The sequence below is a fragment of the Lycium barbarum genome, chromosome 11 (genome assembly GCF_019175385.1).
Source record: "Lycium barbarum isolate Lr01 chromosome 11, ASM1917538v2, whole genome shotgun sequence".
Classification (NCBI taxonomy): Eukaryota; Viridiplantae; Streptophyta; class Magnoliopsida; order Solanales; family Solanaceae; genus Lycium; species Lycium barbarum.
Genome location: NC_083347.1, coordinates 35,306,393 through 35,315,781, shown reverse-complemented (window position 1 = coordinate 35,315,781; position 9,389 = coordinate 35,306,393). Strand labels below are relative to the sequence as shown.

Below are 9,389 nucleotides of genomic sequence, written 5' to 3'. Positions count from 1 at the left end.
CTATACCTTTAGTCATAATTTTTATTTACAAAATAATATATATATATATATATATATATATATTTCGCTTCTTAATGACTTCCACGTCACCATTTGCCAACCGCCACCCCCAAACTTAGGCGTTTTGGCCGATGTTTGCGTTTCCGAATCACTTAGGGAGGTAGGGTGCCAAAAGATGAGTCAACATGAACAAAAAGGTAAGACTTGTAATATGGTTGTCACAGAAGAAAAGTTAAAGCTCAAAAGTGGTTTACTAGGGAAAACATGCAATGGGTAGGAAATTTAAGGCTTCGTAACAATCTAAGGAAAGCCTAATATCCTTTTTAAAACAAAGTGTAGTTTAGGATTTCACCTTGAGACACTTTCCGGGAAAGTTCTAGATCACAATCATGCACAAAACTTGAATGACAACACCTCACAACACATGGCACATGGATTACTTCATTATTTAGAATTACTTCTCAACCAAGGATTTAAGGCAAACAAAAGATAACTTTTCAGTAAGCAATATGTCACCAAATAAGTCATGTTAGTTATGCTATTCCCCTTCAGTACTCATGCACACTAAAACAATTTTTGAGAGGTATATTATCAAAACAAGATGAAAACATGTATGCAATAAATTGATTCGACCATCACCATATAAGTCAAGATACTTTTCTATACTTAAAACAAACAAAATGATACAATCAACACTAAGTAACCATTCCAGGCTCAACAAAAAATAAAAACTCTTGGGAAAGAACACCGGCAAAGAATACCCAAGAGAGCCAAAAATATCCATAATCCAACACACAAAACATGAGCTACCCCACCCCCCAAAAAATAGGCATGCATTGTCCCTAGTGCCTTAACTGTAAAACAAGAGGTGAGTAGCTCACTGGGGATGCGTCAACCGTCCGAGTGAGTGGAGTCTAGGGGAGAAAAGTTAGACTCAATGTAAGGGGGAGCCTGATCAGTTGGAAGCATCTCCAAAGGTGCGACAATCATAGGTGCAGTATCAGCAGGGTCACCACGCAAAGGCTCTGCAGGTGGAGGTGGGAAGGTTTCAGGACCAACTGGCTGTGGGAGTGACATATCCGCAGGGGGAGCAGAGGAAGTACTAGCCTTTCCTGCTCGAGGAGGGTGTGGTGCTGCCTCAGTACCCCTGCTATCCTTGAAAGACTGCTGCATAGCAGCGAAGGTGTCAACCCTGGCCTCATCAACACCCGCTGCAAGTGCCTCACAGCGGGCTGTATCAAGTCTCTCTCTAGCTCGGGCCTCCTGCAATGTCTCACTGACTGGGTCAACATCCTTCTCGTCCTCAGATTCGTCCACACTTGCTTCATTCTCTTCCTCTTTCTTCTCATTTTCTTCTTCCTCTTCATCTAAGTCATCAACTAATGGTCCAGTAGGCCTAGTAGATCCAGCAGGCCTAGTAGAAAATAGGTTTGCACCCGATGGTAGAATAGGTGCACCAAGATCTATGTCTAGGATTTTTAGCCCATGAGTATCTGCCTTGGCCTTTTCCAGGTCCGCCTGAATGGCTGGAAGGCCATCATCACCACCACCCTCAATGCGCTCCAATCTCAGCTCAATTGTCTGCACCTGTTCTTTTATCTGTGCCTGCTTATTTTTGACCTCTTTAACTGCCTCTGTATATGGTCTCATAGCTTCCTCTGTAGCCTCTTTGACATAGCCAGGGACACTGCCCAAAAGTTGATTCAGCTTGGCATCCACCACTCTAATCAACCGTATACCCTCACTAGTAATTCCGTACCCATGAAAAGCTGAAGTAGAGACAGGAATGGAAACAGAAGGGACCTCAGTGGTGGAGGGGGCAGTCAGAGGTATAAGCCTCGAAGAGGTGGTTGGATCCGTGGATCAGCAGCATCAGTAACAGTGGTCTGTCCTTCGGGGTCAAGGATGTGAGTATCAAGTACGGCTGCCGAGGCACTTGGTTGCTCCGTAGTTCTCTTCCTCTTTTTGCTACTTGGATCCAATCTGGTGATATCAACTTTTGGTCAACCATGACCATCTTGTCCAACCTATCAATCTTACGCACATTGGCCTTCCGGCACAACTCATAGATCAAGCAAGGAAAAGGCCGTGTAGTATTTTTCTGGGTAGACTGATCCTTAATCTCATTTATGATAATCACCCCCACATTAACAAGAAACCCAAACATGAGGGAAGTAATAAGAATACACTTTTCAATGGATATGTCTGTGTGATTCTTGGAAGGTATCATCCTCGAGGACACTAGAGATAGCTAAAATTTTGCCTCGAGGTTGAGAGTGTTCTTATGAATTTTAACTGCTGGTTCAATCTAGTCTGGTGTTCCAGATGCAATAATCGAAGCTACCCAAACACGCTGTTCCTCTTGTTCTTTCATCCTTTTATGATATTTGACAGTATACAAGGGCCATCCTTCAATAGAGTCCCCTTCTCCTTACTCATAAATGATAGTACCAATCAGGTCTGCTGAGTAGTCAACATCGGTCCCTCAAACTGGGATCCAGTTGAGGTGTTCAATATTATTTTTGGGTTGGCAGCGACTGGTTTTTGCATTTAACAATGCCCCATACGCAGCATAGAATTCCATAACAAGAACTGGGTAATACTCGGTAGGCTGCATGAAGTTGTTCTATCTCAATGCCTTTAGCTTGCAGATGATACCCGGGCACATGTCTTGCAGACCATTCAAAGTCACCTATTTTTCTGCGTTGCATGCTCGAGCCTCATTCCTATCATCCTTGATAGCTTTCCAGACCAAATACAATTCCTCGGAACCCGGCATGGTGAACCGCTTCTCCTCTGCTTCCCTCTCTCAAGAGCATCAGGAATTTAAGTTTAGGGGGTGTTCCTTGTCCCCTCTTTAGATTGGGGGATAGGTTCCACAGGTGCTTGTGGTCTCCGGGAGGATGAGGAGAATTGTTGTGTTGTTCTCCTGACCCTACCCCTCGGTTTGTTAGTTCGTTCCATCATGTGAATACAACACAAACACCCAATATTTATGGGTTTTCTTAATATGTGGAAGCAAGTCAAGAGAATAAACATAGGAAGAAAAGAAACAAAATTAGCAATAACACATGGTGACATTACCTGCGAGCAACACCTGCGAGTCGCAGGCAGTACCTGCGACCCGCAAGTGATGTCGCATGTGATGTCACCTGAAACCAATTTTTTTTTTGAAAATTCTCTGCACACACCTGCGGTAGCAAGTGGCATTTTGTATCGCTGAGAACTTCTTTTCCTTTTTTTTAACACACAACACCAACAAAACACACACAAAATCTTACATACACTCACACTCTCTTATATACATGTGACTATTTCCCTTAAGAATTTGTCACGCCGTCTATTATTGGGGAAAGCCGCGAGCTCATTTGGACAGAGGTGGTTTGTTCAATATAAACATGCCCATTAGTTTTCTTAACATATTCCCTTCGATAAAATACAACAAACTATCAGATTCTTGGGGGTGCTAAGGGTTTCAACATGATCAATGACACTTGGTACTTAAGACTTCCCCATGGTTTCTACAAATTACTCATTTTGACAATTGCAAGGCATAGAAATTCATTCAAGCATTTTACCAAGCATATTGGGGGCATTCATGGATAACAACATTCTTTATGACTATGGGTTCTTAAGAATTTTCCAATTTCATCAAACCCAACATGAACAGATACATCCATAATCATGATGCGATATTCTATATTGGGTACTCAAGAATTCCCCAATTTCTACTTTTACAACCAACCCACATCATTCGGGAGACAATTTGTGCAAGAAAAATAAAAGCAATCTAATGTTCATGCTTAGGGTTGGATTAAAAATCAAAGTTTGAACAGCCACTTAGTCACCATGAAATATGGGAAGTGAAAAGTAGAGTGTGCATACCTAAGATTCGAAGATAATTGCAGAAAATGAGTATTTTTGCAACTTTCAGAACTTTTAGGAACCCTAGTTATGATATGATTTTTTAGAGTGATGATTTGATTTGGAAGAGAGAAGAAAAATATATAGATGAGGGATGAGGGACGGTTATGGAATGGGAAGAGGGAAAAATTACAACTGCTGGGATACAAATGTGCAGACGTCGTTTAAAAATAAAAGAAGGTCACGGTTCGGGTTGGGTAGGCTGACTCACGCCTTTTCACTTACCTACAACACATGCGAGTCGCAAGTGTTGCCGCAGACACTACCTGGGAACCGCATGTGGTGATATGAGGCCATATCTGTTGAAAGATATTTTGGCTGTGTTAAACTTTTCACCTACACCACCTGCGAGATACAGGTGATTCCTGCAGGCACAACCTGCGAGACGCAGGTGATGCAACATGTGTTGTCACTGAACCCTTTGCTATTTTTCTCTTCTCTGGTGATTCCTACATACTTAAACACACATTAAAAACATCACGAAAATAAAAACAACATATACGTGAAAGTAAAAGCTTGGGTTGCCTTGCAAGAAGTTCTTGATTTTTTATCGCGGCACGACGTTGTTACCCTCCTTTCATGGTTCATTAAGGTAGATCTCGTCAATACTCTTCGTCTCCAATTCATTTGGAAGGCCCAAGTATTGTTTAACCCATTGCCAATTCACTTTGGTACGATCTCCAATCGGACAAGCAATTTCAGTTGCTCCATGCGGGAATACTTGTGGTACTTCAAAGGGATCAGACCATTTGGATTTTAATTTTTCGGGAAACAATCGGAGCCTTGAGTTGAACAATAACACACGATCCCCGAGGCTAAATTCTATTTGCAAAATCTTCTTATCATGGAAGTGCTTCATGCGGGCCTTGTAGAGTGAAGAGATAACATAAGCTCTAAATCGGGATTCATCCAGCTCATTAAGTTGTTCCGTCCTCAAGTTTGAGGCATCACCCCATTCTAGATTCAACTTTTTCAAGGCCAACAATGCCTTATGTTCAAGTTCCACCGGAAGATGACAAGCTTTGCCAAACACCAATTGATAAGGAGACGTGCCGATTGGTGTCTTGTAAGTCGTTCGATAAGCGTATAGAGCATCATCCAATTTTTTTGACCAATCGGTCCGATTAGCATTCACTATTTTGGAGAGTATGCTCTTGATCTCCCCATTTGACACTTCACCTTGTCCAGTTGTTTGGGGATGGTACGGGGTGGAAACTCTATGCTTAACTCCATACTTCGCAAGTAGAGTCTTGAATAACCGATTGCAAAAATGAGAGCCCTCATCACTAATTATTGCCCTTGGAGTCCCAAACCATGAGAAAACATACTTCTTCAAGAATGCGGTGACACTTCTTCCTTCATTATTAGGAAGCACAATGGCTTCCACCCATTTGGACACATAGTCCCCTGCTACAAGGATGTACTTGTTATCGTAGGAACTCACAAATAGATCCATAAAATCAATTTCCCAAACATCAAACAATTCAACTTCAAGAATTGGTGTCATTGGTAGCTCATGCCTTCTCGAGATGCCCCCATGCCTTTGACATTGATCATAAGCTTTCCTAAAGTCATGGGCATCTTGATAGATTGTTGGCCAATAAAAGCTAGTTTGAAGAACCTTATCCGCCGTCCTTGAGCTATTATGGTGTCCACCAACCGGTTATTAGTGACAAGTCTCAATGATAGGAATCATCTCCACTTCAGGAATGCACCTCCTTATGACGTTGTCGGCACAAACTCGAAATAGATATGGCTCATCCTAATAGAATTTTCGGACGACACTCAAGAACTTTTTCTTTTGGTGGAAATTCAAATATTTCGGCATGATGTCACTAGTATGATAATTAGCAAAGTCGGCATACCACAGAATCATATCATATGACCCGTCCATCACTTGCTCATCCAGGAACGAATAGTTGATTTCAAGACCATCCGATGGCCTCCCATCTTATTCAAGATGGGACAAATGGTCCGCCACTTGATTTTCGCACCCCTTTCTATCCTTGACTTAAAAGTTAAATTCTTGCAAAAGAAGGACCCAACATATCAACCTTGGATTTGTATCTTTTTTAGTCATGAGGTAACGTAGAGACGCATGGTCGGTGTGAAAAAAAACATGGGTTCCCAACAAGTAAGTACGCAATTTCTCAAAAGCAAAGACAATGGCAAGCAACTCTTGCTCGGTGACCGTATAGTTCAATTGGGCACCATTAAGAGTCTTGCTTGCATAGTAAATTGGATGAAAGATCTTTTCACGTTTTTGGCCAAGCACGTCACCCATTACAAACCCACTCGCATCACACATGAGCTCAAATGGCTTAGACTAATGCGGAGAGATAATGATGGGAGCCGAAGTGAGTCTCTCTTTCAAACAATTAAAAGCCCTTAGGCAAGCATCATTTTGATTCTCTCTCCAATAGTTTGCAAAGAGGATTGGAAACTTTTAAGAAATCCTTGATGAACCTTCGATAAAACTCGGCATGCCCAAAGAAGCTTCGAACACCTTTGACGGAGATAGGGAGAGGAAGCTTTACAATGACTTCAATTTTGGCTTGATCAACCTTAAGCCCCTTCTCCAAAATTTTGTGCCCCAGCACTATGTGTTCCCTTACCATGAAGTGACATTTTCCCTTGAGCACCAAATTTGTTTCTTTACATCTTTTTAATACTTGGGCTATATTCCCTAAGAAATCATCAAAGGAGTCCCGAACTACTCAAAAGTCATCAATGAAGATTTCAATGGACTTCTCAACCATGTCAGAGAAGATGGACATCATGCAACGTTGGAAAGTTGTGGGAGCATTGCACAACCCAAATGGCATTCTCTTGAAAGCAAAAGCCTAGTAGGGATAAGTGAATGTGGTATTCTCTTGATCTTCTGGGGCAATAGTGATTTGGTTGTACCCCGAGTAGCCATCTAAGAAGCAATAGAAATCTCTTCCCGCAAGACTATCAAGCATTTGATCCATGAAAGGCATTGGGAAATGATCCCTCTTTGTCCACCGATTCAACTTTCTATAATCCATGCACACTCTCCAACCGGTAACCGTACGAGTTAGAATCAATTAATTTTTCTCATTGGGCATAACGGTGATCCCACCTTTTTTGGGTACACATTGAACCAGACTAACCCATAGGTTATCCGCTATTGGGTACACAACACTGGTATCTAACCACTTGATAATTTCCGCTTTCACCACTTCTTGCATAGAAGGATTCAACCTCCTTTAGTGCTCAACACTCGGTTCACAATCTTCATCAAGTTAGATTTTATGGGTGGAGATTCTGGGAGGAATCCCTTGAATATCCACAATACACCACCCAATTGCCTTTTTGTACTTCCTCAAGATCACCATTAGTCGATGTCTTTGTTCATCTGTCAACCAGACGGAGATTATCACGGGAAAAGTGTTGTTTGGTCCAAGGAATTCATACCTCAAATGTGAAGGAAGAGGTTTGAGTTCCAAGGTGGGAGGCTCAATGATACAGGGCTTTGCAGGAGGCTTCTCACGATTTTCTAGATCAAGATCAAGCTTTTTGGGATTGTATTTGTATGTACCCATCCCCACTAATGCATTAATCGTTTCCTCAAATTCTTCTTCATTTTCCCCCTCATAGTTCATTATCACGGCTGCCAACATCTCACTCGCATGTTCATGCTCAACGGTTGTCTCTATGGCTTCATCAATTGTATAAATAACTGACACGACACTCATATCCGCCGGTTGTTTCATTGATTTGTAAATTTGGAAGGTGATCTCTTCATCATTCATTCTAAATTTTAAATCACCCCTCTCTACATCTACAAGATCATGCCCCATAGCTAAGAAAGGTCTTCCCAAGATTATGGGCACTTTGAAATAAACTTCACAATCTAAAATCACAAACTCGGCCGAAAAAATGAATCGATCTACTCTCACAAGCACATCATAAAGAATACCTACCAGTTTATTTACGGTTCTATCCGCCATTAGCAACTTCATAGTTGTGGGTCGAGAAGTGCCCAAACCTAATTTGTTAAAGATATCAAGAGGTATCAAATTGATGCTTGCTCTAAGATCACATAAGGCCTTTGCATTCTTTTGAACCAAAGAGATACAATGGTGTGTAACCCCCATTAATTCAAAATTAGAAGGCCTCCACTTGGTTACAAGATCGTTCATGAATTTCGCATGCCCGGGCATTTGTTCAAGTGGTCACACCAATGGGATATTAATTGAAAGTTGTTTCAATTTTTCAATGAACTTGAGAAATTTGCCATCATCCACTTTCTTAGCTAATCCTTAAGGAAATGGAGGAGGAGGTTTAAGAATGGGCTTCAAAGCTTTATGAACCTCATCTACTGCTTTATCGCCTTTAGGAACATGTTCCATAACAATGGGCTCCTCAATCGTAGCCCACTTATTTTTTCATCTCTACTTCTTCTTCATTAACCCTTGGCTCTTCAACAATTTTTGCTTCATCAACCAACCCCTTTTTCGTCACCCACTCTTCTACCCCAATTGTTTTCCCACTCCTAGTAGTGATTTGATGGCATTTGTGTTCATCATTTGCCGGATTTACAACTGTATCACTAGGGTGTGTGCCCTTTTGCTTTTGATTGAGTTGAGCTGAGATTTGGCTAAGTTGTGACTCAATTTATTTAATGGAAGTGAAATGAGAGCTCACCACTTGCCCCATTTCTTTGCAAAAAGGAATCGGTTGACTCCACCTTTTTAAGAACTCTTGATAGCATATCCTCTTTGGAACTAGCAGGATCGCTAATAGATGGCTGGCTTGAAATGACTTGGTTGCCCTTTGGTGGCACATAAGGATGTGAGCTTTGGTGGTTGTTATAGTTGTTGTTGTAACCTCCTTGATTGTTGTTGCAACTACTTTGATTGTTGTCCTGCCAATGCGAATTCCCATTATATTTGTTCGAACCTTGATTCCCTTGAGCTTGCCACCAAGATCCTTGATTAGGACCTTGGTAGTTTGGATGGGAACCCCCCACTTGATTGTTTATAAAGTCGGCTTCCTCCTCGCACGCTTGGAAGCATTGCTCATCTATAGAATCCCCTTCACAAGATCCTACCATATTAACTCGCTTGGAGCCTCCACCCAACATATGTTTTGTGAGAAGATCCATTTGAGTAACCAATTTTCCCATGCTCCCATCTCTCTCTTCTTCCTTCAACTACTTCTGACTCTCTAGTGTTCCAAGCTTCGGTTGTCTTAGTCAATTTATCTAGGAGAGCACTCATCACCGCATAAGAGTTTTCTATCACGGACCCATCCGCAATATTATTGGCCATCGATTTATTTACCTTATCAAGTAACTGATAGAATGTTTGGAGAAGAACTCTATCGGACAACCCATGCTTGGGACAACTCTTAACTTTCTTTTTGAAATGAGTCAAAGCCTCAACCGGAAGTTGATGAAAGTTGCTGATTTCTTCATGGAGTTGTAACATCCGGGAAGG

The 9,389-nt window shown here is 41.6% G+C and overlaps 1 protein-coding gene across 1 annotated transcript; it reads right to left on the bottom strand.

Annotated features, from left to right (window-relative positions):
* Nucleotides 1-7,190: 7,190 nt before the first annotated feature.
* LOC132619729 (uncharacterized) lies at nucleotides 7,191-8,045 on the bottom strand. The gene has a single exon (XM_060334547.1). It carries the CDS (start codon nucleotides 8,043-8,045, stop codon nucleotides 7,191-7,193), a length of 855 nt encoding a protein of 284 aa, XP_060190530.1.
* Nucleotides 8,046-9,389: the final 1,344 nt, after the last annotated feature.